Source organism: Pan troglodytes, chromosome 4 (genome assembly GCF_028858775.2).
Source record: "Pan troglodytes isolate AG18354 chromosome 4, NHGRI_mPanTro3-v2.0_pri, whole genome shotgun sequence".
Classification (NCBI taxonomy): domain Eukaryota; kingdom Metazoa; phylum Chordata; class Mammalia; order Primates; family Hominidae; genus Pan; species Pan troglodytes.
The window spans coordinates 99976863-100003114 of record NC_072402.2 but is presented as its reverse complement, the minus strand read 5'-3'; the positions used below and the strand labels follow the sequence as shown (position 1 = coordinate 100003114).

The 26252-nt window shown below is 33.9% G+C and overlaps 1 protein-coding gene across 1 annotated transcript in view; it reads left to right on the top strand.

Moving 5' to 3' along the window:
- Positions 1-26252, top strand: part of SLCO4C1 (solute carrier organic anion transporter family member 4C1) — a 61664-nt gene that overhangs the window by 16094 nt on the left and 19318 nt on the right. The window contains exons 3-8 of the mRNA XM_517854.7: positions 9645-9827; positions 16664-16760; positions 18412-18533; positions 20084-20190; positions 22316-22460; positions 23100-23295. Coding sequence (XP_517854.2) covers positions 9645-9827; positions 16664-16760; positions 18412-18533; positions 20084-20190; positions 22316-22460; positions 23100-23295 — 850 coding nt within the window. The remainder of the gene's footprint in view (positions 1-9644; positions 9828-16663; positions 16761-18411; positions 18534-20083; positions 20191-22315; positions 22461-23099; positions 23296-26252) is intronic.

The following is a 26252-nucleotide window of genomic DNA, read 5'->3' as shown; positions in this document are numbered from 1 at the left end:
AATTTTTTTCATCAGTATTTTATATTTCTAGCATGCAAGTTATGTATATATATTTTGTTAGATTAACATCTAAGTATTTCTTTTTGCTTTTTTTGAATGATTGTAAATAGTACTGTATTTTAAATTTCAGTTTCCATATGTTCATTGCCAGTATATGGAAATACGGTAGATTTTTGTATGTTTTATTGTGTATTCTGCAACGTTACTGAATTAATTGGTTCTTGATATTATTTTGTGGATTCCTTGGTGTTTTCTATGTAGACAGTCATGTTTTCTGCACATAGGAACAGTTTTATTACTTCCTTTACCTTCTGTATGGCACTAATTTTCTTTCTTTCTTTTTTTTTTTTTTTTTTGCCTTATTGCACTGGTTAGAACTTCCAGTACTATTTTGAGTAAGAATGGTGATAGTGATTGTTCTTACCTTCTTCCCTATATTAGGCAAAAAAGCTTTCAGTCTTTCACTACTGCTGCATGTTTTTATAAATACTCTTTATCAAGTTGGGAAAGTTCTACTCTATTCCTCTTTTTCTGAGAATTTTTATCAGGAATCATTGTTGAATGTTGCCAAACACTTGTTCTGCATCAATTGTTCATGTGATTTCTGATCATGTGATCATGATCATGCAATTTTTTTCTTCTTCAATCTGTTAATACAGTAGTTAACATTTTTTGATTTTTTTGATGCCAGCCTTGCATCCCAGAATAAACCTCACCTGGCAATGGTGTACAATTCTTTGGATATATTTGTGAATTCTGTTTGGTACTATTTTGTTAAGCATTTTTGTGTCTATATTCATAAGGGATATTAGTTTTTATTTTCTTTTATGTACTGTCTCTATTTGGCTTTGTAGTTTTTGTGGATTTTAGGGGATTATAAACTTCATACAATAAATTGAGAAATGTTCCTCCTCTACTATTTTCTGAAATTGATTTTAATTTTTCTTTATATGTTTGTTAGAATTCTGCAAGTGAAACTATTTGAGCCTATAGATTTCTGTTTGGGGAGTTTCTTAATTAAAAAAGTTAATACTCTTAATAGTTATCTTTAATAGTAATTCAAATCTATTAGGTTGGTGCAAGAGTAATTGTGATTTTTGTCATTACTTTTAATGGCAAAAACTGCAGTTACTTCTGCACCAACCTTATACTTCATTTTGGGTGAGTAGATATAATTTATGCTTTTTATGGAATTGACCCATTTCATCTAAGTTGTCAAATTTATGTATATAAAGCTAACTGTTCCTAGTATTTATTTATTATATTTTCTTTGTCTGCTGGATCTGTTGTGAAATCCTTTGCTTGATTCCTGGTATTGATAGTATTTGTCTACTTTTTCTTATTCTTTGTCAGTCTTGCTAGATGTAGCCAATTAAATTCATCTTTTCAGAAAATGAACTTTTAGTTTCATTGATTTTTCTCTATAGTTTTCTATTTTCCAATTTATTGATTTCTGCTCTTTATTTTCTTCCTTCTACTTATTTTAAATTTATTTTATTATTATTTTTCTCTAGGTGGCTGACATGGAACCTTAGATTATTGATTTTATTTTTATTTTTTCTAATGTATGCATTTTAGTGCTATAAAATTTTCTTTCAGTACTGCTTGAGTTGCATTTCACTATTGTTATATATTGTGTTTTCATTTTTACTTAATTCAGTGAATTTTTTTATTTCCTTAGAGACTTCCTTTTTGACCCATAGATTATTTGAAAGTGTGAGAGCATGTTGTTTAGTTTCCAATATTTGGAGATATTTTTGTTATCATTTTGTTAATGCTGTTTCGTTAGATTCCATTGTAGTCAGAAAACATACTATGTAGGATTTGAATTTTTAAAAATTTATTAAGGTTTACTCTATGGCGCAGGATGTGATCTGCCTTGGCATATGTTCTGTGGGCATTTGAAAAGAAAATGTATTTTGCTATTGTTTGGCAGAGTGCTTAAAAAATGTTGGTTAGATCCTGTTGGTAGATGTGGTTGATAAGTTAGTTTATATCCTTGCTAATTTTCTGTTCTATCAGTTGCTCAGAGAGGGGTTTTGAAATCTTTTACTGTAATTGTGGGTTTGTCTGTTCCTCCTTTCATTCTATAAATTTCTGCTTCATGTTTTACAGCTCTATGATGGTGAAAACATGTTACTCTTCTTGGTAAATTGACTATTTTTTCATTATGTAATGTCTCTCTGTGTCAAGTAAATTTTTTTGCTCTAAAGTCAGTTTCAACTGATATTAATATGGCTACTCCTACATTATTTTGATTAATGCTTGGATGATATGTTTTTTCCCCCAATCTTTAAATTTCAGCCTGCCCACATTACTGCATTTGAAGTGAATTTCTTGTAGATGGCATAGTTGGGCTTTTTTTTTTATTCACTATGTCAATATCCTTTAATTGTCATATTCAGACCATTTACATGTAATGTAAATACTAGTATGTTAAAGTTTAAACCTGTACTTTTAATATTTTGTTTTGTGTTTGTTCTTTGTTTTTTGTTTCTCTATTATCTGCTTCTTGCTTTCCTAAATGTGAGTTGCTTGAACATTTTTAGAATTCCATTTTGATTTATCTATAGTGTTTTGAGTATATTTCTTTGTATAGCTTTTTGAGTGTTTTTTTCTAGATATTGCATTACATGTATATAAGTATAGTCTTTGTATTATATTATTGGACTCTGGTTCTTATTTAAATCTTCTGTCTTAACTACTTGACGCTGCTCTGATGGCTTTGAGGTGGGGGTGGGTGATGCCTTATTTGCCGAGTGGCATCGAAGTCCAAGTTCACCTCTTGGCCTCAATTGACACCTAGTAGGAAGACAGGCTCCTTGTTACTGTTGGGTGGTGGTGGCAGTCCTGGATCTCCACTAGAACTCCACTGATATCATTCTCTCTGGGAATGGTAGGAGTGACTTGCTACTCTTCTACTGACCCCACAGAGAAGAAGTATGGCCTGATTCCAACTAGACTACAGTGTAAGTTCTGACTCTTCACTAGGCTTCCTCTTGTACTAGCAGAGAGGGAGTGGGGGTGCTTCTGTTGCTACATAGAGCTGGAAACCCAGGCTACCAGTGTAGATTTCACTGGCACGAGGGGTGAGGATCATTACCTCTTGATGGAGGTAGAAGTCCCGGATCCCTTCTCATCCTTCTCTGACACCACCCTGGAAGGGGGATGGGGCACCTTGTTACACGATATATTGCATGGGTGAGTGTGGGTGAGATTGCAGTTTTTCTCTGTGGTATTTGACTAGAGTAGCATGGTTACTGTATAATTTTTCTGCCTTGCCAAGCTGCTTCTTTCTTGATCTTTTGGCTAGAATGATGATAATTTTCTTGTGCCTCTTTTTTTTGTTTTGTATGCAGCCTTTGGCATTTGTGGGTTGCTAACTTATTCAGCTGCAAATCTGGGATAGATTAAGCAAAAATAAAACCCAGGAAACTCACCACTATGTTCGTTGGGTACTGTCTAGGGAACTAAGGAGCAGCAATGGATTGGTGCCTCTCACTACTATAGCTAATAATCCACTTAATGGAATTCTTACACCCTGCCTTGTTGAATTCTAGTACCCAAGGGATTTAAGTTTCCATCAAGGCACACAGTCATTATTCCCTTAAATCCAAAGCTTAACAATAACTGTTCGCTAATCCTTTTTGATCTCTTCATAGTAAATATTCAACAGGGAGAGTTCACTAAATTGACAGAGCTAATGGATCCTAGTTACCAAGGGAAAATTGAGTTGTTCCTTTCCAGTTGCAAGGAACAGTATATTTTTGGACTGCAAGATTCACTTAGGTGCCTCTTAACACTCCTATACCCAATAGTACTTGTTAAAAGAAAACTTCAGTAACTCAATAGGGAAAGAAGAGCTGGAGACTTGTAAAAGACAGTAAAATACCTGACTAGTTAAGGTATAGGCAGTGGTAAAGGGAACAAGAACTGCATGATAGAAGGAAGCTATGCTTGTCAGTCGGGCCCCCTGACCAACTATAGAAAGAGAACTATGGAGCTGGTTAATTGTCGCCCTGCTCTTGTTTTCGTCTGCCACCTTCGATGCAGACCCCCGCTGGGGCTAACACTTCAGTGTTGCTTTCAGGTGGGAGAATAACTGAATGCATGTTATCTCATGATGATATTTTGCAGATAGCTTTTTGTGGGTTTCTTATGTGGGAGACATACAGATTTTTAAATTCAGACAAAGATGAAAGTGGATGCTAAAGAAGGAGGGGGAGCTGTGTTGGATATTCTGTGTCCTTCCAGGGCCAATATTGACTATTTATGACTTTTGCTTTGTGCTTTAGTAGAGAAATCCAACAGACTATGTCAATCTGGCACTTTTCTCTACCCTGGATTGTAGTTGGGTTAGCTAACAGGAGTTTGCATGTTGGGAAGAAAGAGGTCGCAGGTGTGCATTTTCCTGGTGTCCTCCCCACTGGTGTGGTTTGGAGTGGCTGTGTGCCACTGTAACCTTCTAGGATTTAAGTCTGTTTGTATAAGGGCTAAATTTAAATATTTTTAATGACCTAGGACTGTTTTGTTTCTTTTGACACTTTTGTTATACTTCTAACCAGTCCTTTTCAAAAGTGATTTATAGAGCGCTAGTTCTGGGAGATGTTAGACATTAATGAAGAAAAAAACTAACTTGAATATATGATAGATGATTTTTAGAGTTAATATTCTTTATCATGTTACATATAAATAAGTGATTATTCCACTTGTTATTCGAGAACCAAGAAGATTTACGAAGCACACAAAGCCTTTGTTTGCCTGTGCATTCTGAAATTATTTAGAAGTGCTTGTGACACGTGATATACAGTATACTGCTGGTGCTCTCTACAAAGAAGATTCTCAATAGTCCAAGTGTATTTGTGACTTGGAGTCTCTCTTCAAAGTCTACTCTAAACTATGTCCTGGTGATGACCATTCATGTCATAGTTTCCCGGCCTCCAATTATGCAGGTTGACCTATAGAGATTTACATACATACTTTTACAGTATAGTGATATTTCTTTAAATTATATATTTAAGTATTTTGTTCTATGATTTTAGTTTTCTTTCTTAGGTACATCAACTACTTCAACTATGTGTATATATGATCTTATTTGGCCTCCTTATGTTAACATTTCTTCTTTTTTATCATGAATTTTGCTCACTTTCCTCATTTGTACTCTATATGCCCATAACTATGTTTTCTCAGTCAGTTTACCCATGTGCCCCTTTCCGTTGTATCTTCTTTTCTATGGGGTTTTAGTTTTTTCCTTTTACTTTTTTCTGTCAGGATTTGATCTCCTCTTTCTTTCCTTCATCATTTCTTTTCTTTTACTTCATTTATTTATGTAAATCATTGCCTCATCTCATGATGAACTATGTGTTCACATTTCTCATTTGCTCCATGAAAATATTTTTGTGGTCAGTGCCCTAATCTTAATTTTAATAAAATTATGCTGCCTTTTTTTTCTTATGACATCTTTCTGTAAATGCCGTGGTAACCAGAGATGTGGTACCAGAGATGACAGGAGAGGAATGTAGGATTGAGCTAAATTCCCCACGCCAGAAGATGCTGTTTAGACTCGGGGTGGTCAACTATAAACAAAAGCAGCAGCTCTTTCTCCTTCCTCAGGGCAGTGGTTAGGAGGTTAGGAGATGAGGAGTGAGGCTGAGGGAAGAAAAGTACAGCTACCCCCTGGGAAAGGAGAAAGAGAGACTGTGTTTGTTTAAAGTTAGCCACGTCAAAGCACCTGATGCAGGTAACTGGGGAGACTGGGTTCCCTCAAAACTAAGCTTCTTTACTCCCCTCTCCAGGATGCATAGATACACATCTCCTGGGAATCTTATCAAATGTGTGGCTGGGGAAGTGGAATCACATCACAGCAGAGTCCATTCTGCCCTACCCCTGGCAGCAGGATAGGCCCAGGGGAAAAGAGGTACCTTTAGCCTCTAGGTCTTTAGGGCAAATGCTTGGAGAGCAGCAGGCTGCGGGTCTTTGACTGGGGTTAAGCATTTGGCTGAGCTTGGTATTTATCTTCTGAATGTTTTGACATATGGTATGTGGATTTCCTTTTGTCTTTTTGTCACAGACCTGCCAATATTAGTGGGTAAGACTGGCCACTTCTTTATTCATTAGGTACAGTTCTAATCCTTAATTTTATTGGCAATGTTCCTCTAAATTTATAAACAACGTAGGAGCTTCCACTTGTGGTGTATCGTCAAATCCATGCCTTTTCATTAATGTTGAAATTACAGTATCCATGGGGGATTGGTTCCAGGACCCCCATGGATAACAAAATCTGCATGCTCAAGTCCCTTCTATAAAATGGTGTGTTATTTGTATACAATCTACCTACATCCTCCTATAAACTTTAAATCATCTCTAGATTACAAATAATAGCTAATATAGTGTAAATGCTATGTAAATAATTATAGTATATTTTTATTTATATTTCTTTTATTGATGTATTGTTATTTTTCTTCCCTGAATATTTTTGATCTGTGGTTGGTTGAATCCACAGATATGGAACCTGTGGATATGGAGGGCTAACTGTATTTGGTCAGAAATTGTTTGATTTTTCATTAGAAGTTGAAATTCTAGGTTCGAATGGTTTCCTCAACTAATAATCTCACAAAATTCATTGAATAGGTAAATCTAGCTATTTTATAAACTGTATTATAAAAGTACAATTTGCTCCTGATTATCTTAAGGTACACATGGCATCTCTGAATGAAGTATTTCTCTATAGGCTAAAATGTACCCTTTAGTAGTGTTTTTCAGGGCAAGTTCATTTTATGAGATTTAATAGGTTTAAATAATATAGGTTTAAATATTTTTCTTTGTCTTTATATTTGAATGACAATTTGGCTAAGCATAAAATATGAGGGTCACATTATCTTGCACTGGTTACTTTTTTGGCATCCCTTTACTGCCTCTATGGGATTAATGTTGCTTTAGGGAAGTCTGAATGTAAGCTTATGTTTTTTATTTCCTTCTGCATAAGTGACTTTATCTTCTTGTCTAGCTGTTCAAAAAAGTCTTTTCATCTTTAAAATTCACAGACTTTACAAGGGAATATTTTGGTGTTGAAAGTCCTGCATCAGATTTTCCTGGGATTCTCCATATCTTTTTAAATCATAGATCAATTTTAATTATAGAAAATTTTCCTTAATTTTACCTTTAAACATATTTATTTTTCTATTTTGGTTGATTATACGTATGTTTGATTGCCTTTGTCTGAATTCTATATCTGTAATTTTCTCTGTAACCTTTTAAATCTTGGTGTCTTATTTTTCCTTTATTTAATTTTGTTCATATTTCTCAAGTCTATTCTCTCTGTCGTAATTCTCACAGTCTCTATTCTTTTTTGACCATTCCAGGGTGACCTCCATTTCTGATAGTTTTGTTCTTTTATGTTTTATAGAACAAAACATGATACTGAGTTATTTTAGCCCATGTTTGTGTTTTTTTCTTTTCTTTCTCTATTTCACTGCATTTCTTTCTTTCTTTTTTTTTTTTTTTTTTTTGAGATGAAGTCTTGCTTTTCTGCCCAGGCTGGAGTGCAGTGGCTCACTGCAACCTCCTCCTCCCGGGTTCCAGCAATTCTCCTGTCCTCAGCCTCCCGAGTAGCTGGGACTACAGGGGTGTGCCACCACACTTGGCTAATTTTTGTATTTTCAGTAGAGACGGGGTTTTACCATGTTGGCAATGCTAGTCTCAAACTCCTGACCTCAAGTGATCCACCCACCTTGTCCTTCCAAAGTACTGGAATTACAGGTGTAAGCCATCACGCCCTGCCTCAACACATTTCTATGAGCTTATTAAATCCTTGTTTTGAGCTCTGGATTTTAAGAGGCAATTGTTTCCATTCCTTTTTTAAGTATGGCAATATAGTAATTTTAAAATCTACATTAATGACAGTATTTTTCTGGAGACTGTTCTCCCCTACTAGCCATTTGTTTTTCTTTTTTGATTATTATTCAACTTTGAATGAGGTGAATTATTCCTTGTCAGCTTTCTGTGGGATGTTTGTATTAGATTTCATAATACAGGACCATCTGTATTATGAAAATGGATCAATTAAATAGAGCTTTTCATGAAGCACTGCATAATGGGTTATAGCTGGGTTGACATATTGATGCCTTTAAACCTTAGAAAGCTGAAGTAATAACAAGAGATTTGTGCTGGAGTGGGATTGTACAGATTAGTGACACAAGATCAAGCCGCCATAAATAAACCCCAGATAGTCAAGTTAGTAAAAGATGTGCTTTTTGGTTAATGCAATAGAATGCTGGATCTCTGTCTTCTCCCACTAAAAGATATTACATATGAATTAACTTAGCACTTCACAGCCCTGCTTCCTTTCTCAATGTATGCCTGTATTATTCACATTTTCTACTTGGGGCCTGCCTGGATGCCTCTGCTTTCTCAAGTTAGCTAATTGACTGATTATATTCACCAGAGCTGATCTAATTGGCTTATTGCAATCACCTGGGCTGAGCTAATTGGCTTAATGTATTTACCCGAGTTGCAGAAGATGACCTCTGACCTACCTTTCTTCTGAGGCCTTTTTTGCAACATATACACACATATTACATAGACATAGCCATGTGATCCATTCTGTGTGTTTATGTTTATCCACCTATCTTATATCTAAATAAAGTAGTAAAAATGCTAAGATAAAACCATTGTTTGTGTAATTATGGAATAAGGAACAGTCATGTACCAAACTCAGAACCTAGGAAAATTGAACTAATTGAAAAATTAGTTCACAGAAAAAAATGCAAGTGACAATAAATGTATGGAAAAATGCTTAATGTCACTGATTTTAAAAATGAAATTAAAAAATTATATATATATATTTTTTTAACCAATGAGATTGGTAGTCATTTAAGTTTTATTATGTAAAGTGTTAATGAATTGTTGGTGGGATTGAATATTTGTATGACTTTTTGATAAACTGGTTTGGCAGTATCAAAATATATATATTTATTCACTTTGACCTAGCAGTTTCACTCTTTGTAACCTGTCCTATAGATAGGCTTGCCCAAAATGTGCCAGGGTAAACTTAAAAAAATATGTACATCATAACATTCTGATGGAAATAAGAAAATGATCTAAACCTATGTATAATACAATATAATATTAATAATATTTATTATTAAATACATGAGCTGGACTAGGCAATAAAATTACAGGACATTTATGCTGTAGAATATTATGACAGTGACAATAAATAAATTTAAATATAGCTTTAAGTGCTAATATCAGAGACGTCCGGGACATAATAAGTGAAAACTGGACATTGTTGAATATAAAGATAGTATGTTTTATTATGACTATAATTGTGTAAAAAAATTAAATGGGGTATACAACACGTAAATGTGTGAGTAAATGTCTGAAAAACTGAAAAGAACTGTTGACAGTGGTTACCCCCATCTAAGTGACAGAGGTGAATAGGAGTTACCTTCATAAAGTGAGGGCAGGCTGGGGTAAGAAAGTGTATTTTTCTTTTGATGTATTTTTAAATAGTTTAAATCAAAGTAAAATGATTGGAAGAAATAAATAAGGTTATATTATATTAGGCAAGTGTAATTTATATGATAGAAATTTAAATTATTAGCTGAATTTCTATAAATTCACAATTTTTTTTTTCCACAAAGACACTTGTGTAACAACAAGGAATAGCACCAGTTGTACATCTTCAACTTCTTCACTTTCTAACTACTTGTATGTCTTCATCTTGGGACAACTATTGCTGGGGGCAGGAGGAACTCCTCTTTATACTCTGGGAACAGCCTTTCTTGATGATTCTGTGCCCACACACAAGTCTTCTCTCTATATAGGTAAGTTTACTCTCTAAACTGTCTCAGTATCACTTTATCTTATTATATGTTCACTTTAGAAGTAAAGTATAACATAGGCTTACTAAAAAGTTAGTTGTAATGCCATAGGTTTTCCCAATAAATAAATGCAGTATTACTTTTGTTTTATTTCCTGCCATATAATGTCAGTAAATATAAATTATAATGATTTTTGTTGATCCTCTGCTGTATTTCTTGCTCTAGGCATGCCAGCTTTGCAGGACAGGAATAGCCATTTAAGCAGCATTCTCTTTAGATTGCTTGAATCTTAGGGTAACTTTCACAAGTGACATAGAGGCAAATCTCTACAAGGTGTAGAGATTGAGCTCTGCCATTCTGTGTGATTTATGACATCCTATATTGACTTACAGTCCACAAAAGAAACCATTGTTTCTCCTTTGTGATCTAATTCCTGGTAGCATAAGTTTCTCTTAAATTCCTTCTCTTATGTTCCTGCAAGGTAAAGCTAACTAGACAATGCACAGCCCTACATCTAATTATTGAATACTTTATTTGCATATGAGTTTTCTCTTTATCAGTCTGTCAATCTAACATAGGAGATTCATTACCACAGCATTTGGAAGACAGTATGTTCAGTGTAGCCTAAGCCACTGAGGATCTCACAGATACCATTGGCTTTGATTACAGCCAGAGTATTCAAATGGAGAGTACACTGCTGCACCCACCCAGAATCAAACCCAAAGGGTACCTACCCAACCAACACCATAGATATATCTATAGGAATATGTCTTATCCTGTGAAAACTACTCAGTAAAATTGGAAGAGTGACTGTTACTCCAACTGTGCAGGTATCAATATAGTAACAAGCAAAAGCAAAAACATGAAAAAGCAAGGAAACATGGCACTTTGAAAGAAATACAATAATTATACAGTAACAGAACCAAAATAAAATAAAAATCTGTGAAATGCCTAAAAAGGAATTTGAGCTAATGGTCTTAAAGAAACTCAGTACGATATCAAGGGAACTCAGATAAACAACACAAGGAAATCAAGGAAACAATTCATGATCTGAATGAGAAATTCAAGAGAGATAGATGTCATTAAAAATAACCAAATAGAAATCATGCAACTGATGAATTAAATGAATGAAATTACAAGTGTAGTTGAATGAAAAATTACAGTTGAGAGCTTTAACAATAGACTAGATTAAACAGAAAGAATTTCTGACTACGAAGAGCGGTCTTTTGAAATAACCCAGTCAAACAACACAGCAAACAAAATGAAAAAAAAAATAAGGAAAGCTTATGTGACATATGGGCACTATTAAGTATACAAATATTTGAATTTTAGGAATTTCAGAAGGAGAAGAAATGGGAAAAGGTATAGAAAATCCATATAATGAAATAATGCTGAAAACATCTCAAATTGTGGGTGAGAAATTAGACATCCAGATACAGGAAGCTCAGTGATTCCCAAATAGATTCCACCCAAAAGGGTCCTCTTCAAGGTGTATTATATTCAAACTGGCAAAAATCAAAGACAAAGATAATTCTAAAAATAACAAAAGAAGAGCGTCAAGTCACATATGGAGGAATTCCCATTAGAAAGATTTCTCAGCAGAAACCTTACAGGTCAGGAGAGAATTGGATGATATATTTAAGAATGCTCAAAAGCAGGGGTCTGGGGGTGGGAGGGACACAGCTGTCTGTCAAGAATACTATATCCAGCAAAGCTATTCTTCAGAAATAAAGGTGAAATAAAGTATTTCCCAGGCAAGCAAAAACTGAGGGAGTGCGTCATCACTAGACCAGCCCTACAAAAAATGCTTAAAGGAGTCCTACATCTGGAAGCAAAAGGACAATAATTACCACCCTGAACACAAGTGAAAGCATAAAACTCAATGGCAGAGAAGATACTTAAGAAAAAGAAAGGAATCAAATGTTATCACTACAGAAAACTGCCAAACTACTAAGATGAACGAGAGAGGAAGAAATGAACAAAGGATATATAAAACAATCAGAAAACAATTATCAATGATAACAACCTTGAATGTAAATAGTTTAAATTCCCTAATTAAAAATATAGATAGGCTGAATGGATTAAGAAAGTATATCTAACCATATGCTGCCTAGAAGAAACTCATTTCAACTGTAAAGACACACTTAGACTGAAAATGAAGGGATAAAAAAGATATTTAGCTGTAATTGTAAACCAAAAGGGTGTGGCAGTAGCTGTATTTAAATTAGACAAAATAGTCTAAGTCAAAAAATACAAGAAAGAGACAAAGAATATCATTTTACAATTACAAATTCACCAAGAATACAAAAATAAATTCACTAAGAAGATATAGCAATTATAATCGAATATGCACCCAACACCAGAGCATGCACATATATAAATCAAATATTATTAGAGTTAAAGAAATGGACCCCAATATAAAAGCAGTTGGGAACTTTAATGCCCCACTTCCAGCACTGGGAAGATCATCTAGGCAGAAAATCAGTGAATAATATTGCACTTAAACTTCAGTATAGACCAAATTGACCTAACAGGTATATACGGAACATTTTATCCAGCAGCTACAGGATACATGTTCTTCTTTTCAGCACATGGAACATTCTCCAGGGTAGACCATATGAAGCCACAAAGTAAGTCTCAAAAAACTTTTAAATATTAATAATATATCAGGTATATTCTCTGACTACAGTGAAATAAAACTAGAAATCAATAATGAGGAACTTTCGGAACTGTACAAATAGATGAAAATTAATCATCATGCTCCTGAGCAACCAATATGCCAATGAAGAAATTAAGAAGGAATTACATGAAAATAGAAATACAATAAACCAAATCTTATGAGGTACAGCAAAAGCAATGCTAACAGGGAATTTTATACCAATAAACACCTACATCATAAAAATAGATTTCAAATAAACCACCTAATGATGTACCTCAAGGAAATGGAAAAGCAAGAACAAACAAACCCAAAATTAGTAGAAGGAAAGAAATAATAAAGACTATAACAGAACTAAACAAGAGTTAAAAAAAAAAACTACAGAAAATCAATGAAATGAAAATTGGTTTTTTGGAAAAGATAAAATAAAGCCATTTGCTAGACTTAAAAAAAGAGAGAAGACCTAAATAAGTGAAATCAGAAACAAAATAGAAGGCATCACAGCTGATATCACAGAAAAACAAAGGATTGTTAGTCTTACTAACAAATACATCCAACAAATTGAAAAACCTGGAGAAAATGGATAAATTCCTAGGCACATACAACCTACCAAGATTGAACCAGGAAGAAATAGAAAACTTGGTCAGACAAATAACATGTAATGAGATTGAATCAATAATAAAAAGTCTCCTATGAAACAAAAGCCTAGGGCTGGATGGCTTCACTGCTGAAGTCTATAAAACTTGTAAAGAAGAACTTAGCACCAGTTCTTTTCAAACTATTCCAAATAGTTGAAGAGGAGAGAATTCTTCCTAACTTATTCTGAGACCAGTATTACCCTGATGCCAAAACCAGAGAAAAACAGAATGTAAAGAGGAGCTACAAGCCAATATCCCTAATGAACATAGATACAAATTCCTCAACAAAATTATAGCTAGCCGAATTCAATGGCACATCAAAAAATAATACACCATGTTCAAGTGGAATTGATCTCAGTGATGCAAGAATTAGTTTGTCATATGGAAATCAATAAATATGATACATCACATAAACAGAATGAAGGACAAATATCACATGATCATCTCTGTAGATGTAGAAATGTATTTGATGAAACTCAATATCCCTTCATGATAAAAACTTCTAAGAAATTAGGTATAAAAGGAACGTACATCAACACAGTAAAGGCCGTATACGGCAAACCCACAGCTAACGTTATACTGAATGAGAAAAAGCTGAAAGCCTTTACTCTAAGAACTGAAGCACAAGAAAGCCCACTTTCTGTTTTTTTCTTTTCTTTTTTTTTTTTTTTTTTTTTGAGATGGAGTCTCACTCTTGTCGCCCAGGCTGGAGTGCAGTGGTGCGATCTCTGCTCATTGCAACCTCTGCCTCCTGGGTTTAAGTGATTCTCCTGCCTCAGCCTCCCAAGTAGCTGGGATTACAGGCACCTGCCACCACACCTGGCTAATTTTTGTATTTTTAGTAGAGACAGAGTTTCACCACGTTGGCCATACTGGTCTCGAACTCCTGACCTCAGATAATCCACCCGCCTCGGCCTCCCAAAGTGCTAGGATTACAGGTGTGAGACACGAGGCCTGGCTGAAGGCCCACTTTTATCACTCTTATTCAACATGGTACTGGAAGTCCTATTCAGAGCACTTAGGTAAGAGAAAGAAATAAGGGACATCAAAATTGGAGAAGAGGAAGCCAAATTGTCTCTCTCCACAGATGACATAGTCTTACATAAAAACATCTAAAGACTCCACCAAAAAACTCTTAGAACTATTAAATAAATTCAGTGAAGTTTCAGGGTACAAAGTCACATTAAAAAAATCAGTAGTATTTCTTTACACCAATGATGAACTAGTTGAAAAATATATCAAGAAAGTAATATCATTTATAATGGTTACAAAGAAATACATAGGAACAAATTTAACCCAGGAGGCGAGAATCTTTAAAGGAAAACTACAAAACACTGATGACAGAAACTGAAAACAGAAAAAAATTGGAAAGGCATCCCATGCTCATGGATTCAAAGAGTGAGTATTGTTGAAATGACTGTCTATACTACCCAAAGCAATGTACAGATTCAATGCAATCCCTATCAAAATTCCAATGTCACTTTTCACAGACATGGAAAAACAGTCCTAAAATTCATATGGAACTAGAAAAGATGCCAAATAGCCAAAACAATCCTGAGCACAAAGAACAAAACCGAAAGCATCACACTATCTGATTTCAAATTATACAACAAAGCTTTAGTAATCAAAAAAGGATGATGTTGGTATCAAGACAGACACATTGACCAATGGAACAGAATAGAGAACTCAGAAATAAATCTATGTATTTATGGCCAACTGATTTTTGCTAAAGATACCAAGGATATACACTGGGGACTGTTTAATAAATGGTGCTGTAATAACTGGATATTGATATGCAGAAGAATACAACTAGACCCCTATCTCACACCATATACAAAAATCAACTCAAAATGGATTAGAGACTTAAATGTAAGACTGAAAACTATAAAATTACCAGAGGAAAACATAGGGGAAACACTTTAGTACATTGGTCCAGGCAAAGATTATATGGCTAAGACTGCAAAAGCATAGGCAACGAAAACAAAATTAGACAAATGGGGCTATATCAAGCTAAAAAGTTGCTGCACAGCACACGAAACAATCATCAGATTGTAGTGACAACCTATAAAACAGGAGGAATTATTTGCAGACTGTTCGTCCAACAAAGGACTAATTTCCAGAATATATAAAGAACTTTAACAACTCAACAGCAAAAAGTCCAAATAATCTAATTATAAAATAAGCAAAGAATCTGTATAGCCATTTTTCAAAATAAGATATACAGATGACCACCATGTGTCCCCATGTTATTGTAGCGCTTCCCACAATAGCTAAGAGATGGAATCAAGCTAAATATTCGTCAACAGATGAATAAAGAAAATGCGAAATGTATATACAACAGGATACTATTCAGCCATAAAAAAAAAGAATCCTGTCATTCATAGTAACATGGGTGAGCCTAGAGGATATCCTGTTAAATGAAACAAGTCAGGCACAGAAGATAAATATTGCATGTTCTTACTGGTATGTGGGAGGTAAAAAGAAAAAATATCAGCTCATAGAATTCGAGAATAGAATTACGGTTATTAAAGGCTGGGGAAGATATGGGAAGGGGAGGGTATGGAGAGATTTGTTAATGGATAGAAAACTACAGTTAGGAGAAATAAATTCTGGTGTTCTATATAGCACTGTAGATTGAATATAGTTAACCATTACTCATTGTGTATGTTCAAAAAGCTAGAAGGGGGGATGTTGAATGTTCCCAACATAAACAAGTCGTAAATGTATGAGGTGATGGGTGTGCTAATTACTATGATTTGATCATTACACATTGTACAGATGTATTGACACATAACCATGTATGCTCTAAATCTGTACAATGGTTATGTGTCAACTAAAAAAAGGGAAAAAAAGTGAAACTATATTCAACTGACCCCCCAAAATACTTGGGAGCTTAAATAAACAGCAACAACAACCACAATAAAAAGACAGGAGTGGTCAAATAACTTTTGTTTTATGAAAATTCAGAGTTATATATGGCAACATTTTAAATATCTCACAGATAGACATAAGCTCAATTTAATTCTACTGCAAGTAAAAATGGGAGAGTCCCTACCCTAAGAGCAAGAAATCTAATGGCTTACTTTTAAGAAATAGACTGATCAGCACATCCAGATTTGAAGTCAGCTGCTGTAGTGCAAAATACAAAATTCTGTCTGAGTTGTGCAGAGTAGAAAAGGCTTCTTGTTTCACATTGCTCGCATTGTTTTCTTCATGATATTGTAAAGTGTAACTATGATCACTATCAGTAAAGGATAAATGGTAGATATACTACCTCTACTGCCAGTTAACAACACTTTCCATGGATTTATAATTTTTGGTTTTGTTCTAAGTATTACTACAAATAGCTTTTACATTGAGTTATGTGTTTTAGGATTTTTGACTTGACTATCAATTCAAATGGTATTGTTTTAGTGAAAATATGCGTGATTTTGATATGTTTAATTGTTTAGATTTTTCTGTAGTAAAACATTTGTTTTCACTGTTAGATATGCAAAGTGAAGTTGTACATATGACTGTATTCAATGTCTCTGTTCTTCTTCTAGGAACTGGTTATGCTATGTCAATCTTAGGTCCTGCTATTGGCTATGTATTGGGAGGACAACTGCTAACCATATACATTGATGTTGCTATGGGAGAAAGGCAAGGCAGTATCTATTTTTCTTTTATTTAAAGTCATTTTATTTTAATTATGCCAGCATCATAGACAGAACATTTTCACAGTACTTCCCTCAGTATAGCATGAGGAATTATTCAGGAAACAAAATTGAATACAAAGAATTCTTATATAATATCTTACTTGGCTGCATTACCTTTTGGGTCAGTGCTATACCATCTTTTATTATAATAACATATTTTCATAAATAACAATATTTAATAAAGTCATCTGGTGAAATTTTTAAAAATAAGTATGTAGGACCCCATGCGTTGTTCAAAAATAAGAATTCAATAAAAATTAGCAGTATTTTCCATAGATTTAGTTGGGACTAGATAGTCTGAAGAGTCTCAAGAGTCTATGATTCTCAGAAAATGTTCCATAGTAACTCTGATAATGTCAGAGATTAAAATTATGCCATTTTAACAATGATGACAATGAAAGATAGTAATAGATAATATTTATTTGTCCTATACTATATACCAGACACCATATGTTTTGAGTGTTAACTTATTTTATGTGCTATCTTATTTAATCCTCTCAAGTATTCTGCAAAGTAGTTGATACGCACAGGTTGGTAAGTGGCTAAGACATGAATTAAAGTAGATCTCTTTGACTCCAAAATTCAACAGTGAGTTAGTTACCTTCTCCATTTCCTGATTAGAGAAATTTGTGCCTTTACTGAGGTCATATTTTTTTTCATTTTGCCACTGGGAATAATAACTGCACAATCCTCTACATGACCATGAGCAGTGAATACAAAAATGTGGTCATAGGTATGTGATTTGTTCTCTAAACTGTTAGTCCTAGGTTAATCTTTCACAGCCTATAAAAAGGCATGCAGAAGAACTCTTGAATTAGTGACCCAGAGATTTAAGAAAGGACATTTTAATTTCAGTGGAAAATTACAGGAGTTGTAGGAGTAGTGTATTTCGGAAAGGGCCAAAGTGTATTAAAATATGAGACTCCTGGCTCGGCACAGTGGCTCATACCTGTAATCCTAGCACTTTGGGATATCAAAGTGTAAGGATCACTTGAGGCCAGGAGTGGCTTGTGCCTGAAGTCCCAGCTACTTGGGAGGCTAAAATGGGAGAATCACTTGAACCCAGGGGTTCAAGGCTGCAGTGAACTATGATCATGCAATTGCACTCCAGCCTGGGTGACAGACTGAGACCCTGTTTCAAAGAAATAAATAGACAAATAAATAGTCACTTTAAGAATAATTTTACATTAAAGAAATGCTCTAATTGAAGCACACTCTGGACTTTTAACACAGATCAGTGATTTGCTGTGATATATATTTAATTTAATACAGTAGAGAAGAAAATTCAGCCAAAGTTAAAAGAATGTTGAGAAATTCTACATATCTTTTCAAATATTTGTCATATTTACTATTAGATATTTTAAACTTTTGTGTCATATTTGCCATTTTTAAACATTTTGTAAACCATTGTTCTTATAACTCTCAATTATGTCTGCTACCTGTTTTCTGATTCTTTGCAATGGCACCATTAAACTGTTGGATATTATAATCATATTCTACTATATGCGCTTGAAGTATAAAGTTATGATTATCCTAACTGAGTTTTAATTGATAAGGTAGAGTTGACTTTTACCTCTTGTTTTTCTATCATATAGCACTGATGTCACTGAGGATGATCCGCGATGGTTGGGAGCTTGGTGGATTGGGTTTCTTCTATCATGGATCTTTGCTTGGTCTTTAATAATACCTTTTTCTTGCTTTCCAAAACATTTACCAGGTAAACATGCTTTCTTTAAAACCAGAGAGGTTTATTTTAATTGTAGGCCAGTTGTTATTTTCTATATGATTAATAAGAACTATAGATTCACCCTGTTTTATAGAATCTCAATTGTCTGCCTATGTAAACTTTTGAATATTCTTCATTCTAGAAAATATTGGGTAACAATCTTAATATTCATGTTTTTTTCAATTTCCAATTAATAATAAAACTATGAATATTTACCTCTTTAGTACTTAATAAATTTGTTTCTTATGTTTTATCTGCAATTCTGCTTTATGTGTATGCAAGGTACAACATCTTTTAAACTGTTAGTTTGTATTCAGTTAGTCATTAATTTCAATCTGTCTTAAATCATTCGTGTTAATTATTTGTAGTTAAAAGTGCAAGTACTTTTTTTTTCAGTTATCACTGAAGTCATTCTGTAGCGTACTTTTTTTTTTTTACAGTATGTGAATATTAAACATTATTTTCTTTCTTTCTTTTATGTTTTTTGAGACAGAGTCTCCCTCTGTTGCCAAGACTGGAGTGCAGTGGCACGATCTCCGCTCACTGCAACCTCTGCCTCCCGAGTTCAAGCAATTCTCCTGACTTAGCCTCCTGAGTAGCTGGGACTACAGGCATGTGCCACCACTCTTGGCTAATTTTTGTATTTTTATTAGAGATGGGGTTTTGCCATGTTGGCCAGGCTGGTCTCGAACTCCTGACCTCAGGTGATCTGTCTGCCTCAGCCTCTCAAAGTGCTGTGATTACAGGCATGAGCCACCACATCCGGCTTGAATACTAAACATTCTATATAAAAAGAAAAGGTTAATAAGAAAGAATATTCATTTTTCTCTATGAGCTCTTGCTTCTGTATAATCATGTAGTTAAAATACATATCTGTAGAAGTATTTTTCTTTAGGTTGAAGGTATTTAGTTGTTTACATTGTTATTTGCAGCAGGATAGATTATTAACTTTTGGAAATGGGCAAGAGAAAATCTGACAGACTGTGAGTAGGTAGACGCGTTAATTTCTTTCTACCCTGAGCCATTCATTTATAGTTCCATATGTTAACTGTTTTCTCAAATTTGTTGGCAGTACCATTATTAAAAATCAAAGGGACATGGTAATAAGATGGCAAATATTTCATTTGTCAAGCATGTTAAGGTTAAGAGAGCAGAGGAAAAAAGCCACAAAAGTACTTTAATATAAAAGATCAAAAAGAGAACCATTTGAAAGGAAGAAAAAAATGTTAAGAGATTTTAAATGAAAAGCATAGATATGTGATTGGAGCAAAATTGTCTCATTTTAATGTTTAGACTGGTTGGAACTTCCTTAGCTAGTAGTAATGAATACTAGTTCTTGGGGCATCCTGATTACAGACATAGATATTTACATATTTGAACAATTTTATTAACAGAAGAACTAGCCTCTTATAGAACTTATATACTAGTGGAAGTATGTGTCAGTTAAAAAGTAAGCACTTTTTTTACATGAAGAATAAAATGATAGAGCACATTTACTTACTATATATATATATATATATTTTTTTTTTTTTTTTTTTTAGGTACAGCAGAAATTCAAGCTGGAAAAACTTCCCAGGCTCATCAGAGTAATAGTAATGCAGATGTGAAATTTGGAAAAAGTATTAAAGATTTTCCAGCTGCTTTAAAGGTAAAATAAAATTCTTCTCTGTCTCTCTCTCTCAGTCTCATACACACACACATATACACACACACATCTCACATGTACATATGTGTAGATGTGTTTATATGTTATATATACACACATATATATATACAAATACAACCACACATGTATACATACATATAAACACCCACATAAACCCACACACACCAACACATACCCACACATGCACACACACACGCCATCTTTTCATAGTACCATTTTGTTTGCTTGTTTACTACAATTTGAGCTCTTATAAACAACTCTTTGGATTCAGTTTTATTGTCTTTTGAGTAAATGAAAACTATTGCAGGGTAGAATGGTTGAAAGAGCATGAGTTGTCTTATTGGCAATATCATATTCAGTGGTTCCTTGTTAACACTAATAGCCCATTATTCCATGACATTTTCCTTATGAAATTGATTAGTCAATTATCACTGAATTGTAAATATATTTGAGAGTTCTGAAACAATATTTTTCTTTTGTGAAAGAGGTGGTTAGTGTAACTTCTTTTGAATTTGAGGCTAAAGAACAAAAGTGTTATGGTCCATTAAGTTGTACTCAGCAGAAAAGTATTCTTTCTATTTAGTGTTATAAAAGTTTTATTCATAAAGGACTTTATAATTTTACCTTTTCAAGATGTGAGATTGTTTCCTTTTCATTGTTTTTGGTTTCTTGTCAAATAAAAGCCTTAAAATGTTTTTACTTCTCCACTCAGCCCATCTTTCAACTCTCCACACCATACATGCACATTCTTGTGTTTTGCTGATATTGTTCATGCTTTAATTGCAACTACTGTTATTTTCTCTTACAGTAGTTCTGTTCTATTTCATTATTCCTGTTTAGTTTATCTTATAAATTTTAATTTACATTACCATATAGAGTCATTACTGACCATTACTTTTTTTTTGTCCTTGTGTCCTCCTGCTTAGAGATCTCTCTATTCTGATTTCAATCTCTGTGAATTCAACATTTTCTTGTTGGTTTTCCTTAGATAGGATACCACCTAGATATCCTTGAATGTCTGAATAATATATTTTACTAGGTGAATACTTTTGGATCATTCCTCTTTAATCCCAGTAGTCTGTGGATATTGTTTGCTCTTTTCTACTTAATTGTGTTGTATTTGAGAAGTTTTATGTTAGTGTGATTCTGACTTATTCTTTTCATCTTTATGTTGGTAAGTTTTTTCATTTATCTTTGATTACAGGAAATTTACTCAGTTATGCTGAAGTATATGTCTTTTTTCATTAATTCTTCTCAAGATTTGATTATTTTCAATCTGAAGACAATTTTTAAAAATATTGTTATTTTTATTATTATTAATTATTTTAAATTATTGCATGTTTTTAGGTACTTTTTCCTCCTTTTGTCAGTCTATGTGGCTCTGACTTCTAAAGCTCCCATCTTGCTCCTTTGTGACTCTGTGTGTGTGTGTGTGTGTGTGTTTGTGTTTTGCTTGGTTTTATGAAAATTTTTTTGGCATTTAATATTTGAGAACTATAATTTGGTTTTCATTTTGTGGTTAAATGTATTAACACAATTAACCTCCATACTCCCCTCTGTCAATAAATAAGATTATGAGAGGTCTAGCCATATAGACACCTGTTTAAAGTTGCTTAACTGTGTTTCTAAAGTTCTTAATTGCTGAGTGTAATCATGGAACCATACTATGAATTTGATACTTAGAGACCATTCTCATCTGTGCTCATAGTCTCAAACTCTTTCTTTACTGTACATAGGAATTCAGAACACAATAAAATATCAAATAGGTGGTAGATTTATAGTGTGGAGATTTACAGTAACACTGGGGAAGGGAACTTTTCCAAGAAGGCTTTTACCTTCTTTCCGTAGCCCTTGGAATGCAATAAATGCATAACCACCATGTTGAGGAATTATCTATCAATTTTCTAGGTTTTCCACATATAAATTTTCTCATCATGTATGTGTAATTCTATTAATTATCCATAGTTATATTTTTGTTTTGGAGGAAATGCTGAAATTTTACAGATGATTGTAAAATTTTGTTATTTCATCATTGCTAACCTTCTAATTCTGTACTTTGCAATACAATCATAGCTATTCATTTGAGGAACTGTATTTTTTTCTTTAGAATTTGATGAAGAATGCTGTCTTTATGTGTTTAGTTCTATCAACTTCTTCAGAAGCCTTAATTACTACTGGATTTGCTACATTTTTACCTAAATTTATAGAAAATCAATTCGGATTGACATCCAGCTTCGCAGCTACTCTTGGAGGTAAAACATTTTCTTTATCTTAACTTAATCTAAAAATTTTACTTTACTATATTAAATTTTTATGAGGATAGTGTATAATTTGAGGTAGCCCTCCTTGAAATTTAAACTAAAACCAGCCCGGCCAACATGGTGAAACCCTGTCTCTACCAAAAAACATAAAAATTAGCCGAGCATAGTGGCACGCACCTGTAGTCCCAGGTCCTTCAGAGGCTGAGGTGGGAGAATCACTTGAACCTGGGAGGTGGAGACTGCAGCGAGCCGAGATTGCGCCATTGTACTCCAGCCTGGGTGACAGAATGAGATCTTGTCTTTAAAAAAAAAAAAAAAAAAAGACATTTAAACTTAATTTTGGTAAAAATTTATGATTTTCTGACATTAGGCAATCTTTTGTATGAACTAGAGAAAGACAAAGGCTAAAATTCCTAAAGAGAATATGTATTAATCTTAATGTTCAATACATTAATTTGACTAATTTCCTACTTGATGGACCTTTAAGTCATTTGTACATGTATTTCTATATGAGGTGAATAAATATAAGTTAAAACCATATTGGCACTTGTTTTTGATGTTTTCCAGTTGTCAGTATGAGTGAGTATATGTGTATGGTTTCTCACAATCTACATTCTTTTTTCTTATTAGGGGCTGTTTTAATTCCTGGAGCTGCTCTCGGTCAAATTTTAGGTGGCTTCCTTGTTTCAAAATTCAAAATGACATGTAAAAACACAATGAAGTTTGCACTGTTCACATCTGGAGTTGCACTTACGCTGAGTTTTGTATTTATTTATGCCAAATGTGAAAATGAGCCGTTTGCTGGTGTATCTGAATCATATAATGGGTAAATACATTTCAGTGCTTTTTGATATTAATACCAGAATAATAGACTAAGCATTTCCAAGCATATGTTTTCTTAAATGGTGAGAAATTGGCTTTTTAAAAATTTGGAAGACCTTTTTTCCTAAGTAAGAACATGTGGTTTTGTTATTAGTTTAGATAATTGATGTCTTCTTAAAAGTTGGGGATATTTATACAAAGAACATTTAAGGAGCAACTTTCATATACTGGGCACTATACTTCCTCAGTGATACAAAGATTAATACTGTAGGATTTTTGCCTCTAAGCGATTCACATCCTAGGTAGAATTTCACATTATATGCTTTTATTGATTTAAATTTTTAAAAATGGAAATAACTCCATAATTATGATAAAAATTATCTTATTAGGTTGGTTGCAAACAGACAAGAAGAGAAATTAGAATAAAGGTAGTCCTTGCTAATACTTATCATTATTGTATCTACTTAGAAGTTTATGTTTATTGTAAATAAATAAATAACTTGTTCTCACCTGTAGACATGTTTCTAGCTATAACTGATTTGACCATTTATATTTCTTTGTTTTCCTTTTTTGTTTTGCTTTGAAATTTTAAGCCATAAGTAGGTGGTCAGGCAGGAGGGTGTTGCACAGCAGTGCATTTTATACTTCACAGTGCTGCTTTAATTGTTTCATTACATGTGTTTGAGGCTGTCAAGGAAGGTGGTACGTTAGGTCAAGGACTCCATAATTTTGTATAATATGACATATAGATGGTATAAATATAATCTACTTTGTTCAGAAAAGTTTGCCAATGACAATCATCATGATTTGTAGTTGCTGCTAATATATCTGTGATTCTTTTATATTAATGCTGAGTGTTCTAAAGCAGTGTTTAGTTAAGCTCCATCACATTTTTTTCTTTTCTTTTTTTTTTTTTAGACAGAGAGTCTTGCTCTGTCACCCAGGCTGGAGTGCAGTGGCACAATCTTGGCTCACGGCAACATCTGCCTCCTGAATTCAAATGATTCTTGTCTCAGCCTCTGGAGTAGCTGGGACTACAGGCGCATGCCACCATGACCAGCTAATTTTTGTATTTTTAGTAGACGTGGGGTTTCGCCCTGTTGGCCAGGTTGGTCTCAAACTTCTGACCTCAAGTGATCTGCCTGGCTTGGCCACCCAAAGTGCTGGGATTACAGGTGTGAGCCACCACGCCCGGCCAAGCTCCATTACATTTGTTCAACATTTGTTGAATGCTTCCTCTGGCAGATCTTCTTGGCAAAATACCTGTTCTAAAGGAGAGATTGCAAAAGAAAACAGTGAACAAATAGTCAATTAGGTAATGGGAGATAAAAAAAATTGCTATGGAATTGAAAAGAAGGTGAGCTTTTCAATTTTATTTGATTAGAATCCAGAAGGGCTTCATAGCATAATAGTGAAATGGGGTTTAAAAATCCTTCAAGGATACAAAGAGTTTTGAGAAATAAAGATTTGAGAAGAGAAAGGGAGAGGGAATATGCTAAACCAAGGTTATAAATGCTATAAAATGTGAAGGCTAGTTTCAGAGACCAGGTTGAATGGAACTTAGATTATGTGTCTAGAAATAGTAGAAATATATTTTGGAATGTTGAAAGGTAGGTAGAGGTTAAGTTGTGTAGACCTGACTTTCACCCCTATAAACTTCACCCAAACTTATCCCAGTAAACATTTTTTGTATGTTCCTTTTAGAAAAAAAAGGAAGTTCTGGATAGTTTAACACATAGTTTATCACCTTGAGTAACAAAGTACATGTGAATCCATTTAATATTGTCTACCTTAAATAATAGTTACTACCAGGTGTGCTGTCCAGGTGTGTAATCAGAAAGGAAGGCATGTGTGATGGGGTAATTCTGAGGTTCACGTAGGGGTTGGCCATTAAGATATATTAAGATCTGGGATATAGTGTTTAATACACATACATGTTTCTTAGTGATGAGAAAAACTGAAAGTGAATACACATAAATATCACTAAACATATATGTTTTTACTCATTTATGTATGTGTGTGTATATAGATATAAATAGAAATAGGGACAGAATTTAATGTCACAAAGTAGGTGTGACATTTTCAGATCATTTTTTTCTCATGGCCCCAAATTCTTAGTTTTAGCTTCTATACACTGAGTATTAAAATGTGTATATTACAAACAGGTCAGTCAAACTAGTCTCATCTAAGAAACATGTATAAAAGAAAAGGTACAGGCATATGTTGAGGATATTGTGGGTTTGCTTCCAGACCACCAAAATAAAGCATATATTGCAATAAGCAACTCAAGTGGATATTTTGGTTTTCCAGTGCATATAAAGGTTATATTTACCCTATACTGTAGTCTATTACATATACAATAACCTTATTTCTAGAAAAGCAATGTACAATGTATATACCTTAATTTAAAAATTATTTATTGCTGAAACATGCTGACAATCATCTGAGCCTTCAGCAAGTTGTAATTTTTTTGCTGGTAGAGAGTCTTGCCTCAGTGTTGATGGCTGCTGACTGACCAGGGTGGTGGTTGCCAAAGGTTGGGGTAGTTGTGGCAGCTTCTTAAAATAAGACAATAATGAGCAGTCAGAACACACACATCATTCATTGATTAAATTTTACTTCTTAAAGGGGCATGGTTCATGGTGTCCCGAAACAATTATTATAGTACATCAAAAATCACTGATTACCATAACAGAAATGATAATGAAAAAGTTTGAAATTTTGCAAGGTTACCAAAATATGAAATAGACATAAACTGATCATGTACTCTGGGAAAAATGGCACTTGATAGACTTACTGAATACTATCACTATCACTAGGTTGCCACTAACCTTCAGTTTGTAAAAAACACAAGATTTGCAAAGTACAATAAAACAAAGTAAAGTAAAGCTAGGTAAGCCTGTCTATGGAAAGAACAGACTAAGAAGCTCAAGAAATACCCTTTCAGGGAGTGAGAGACAG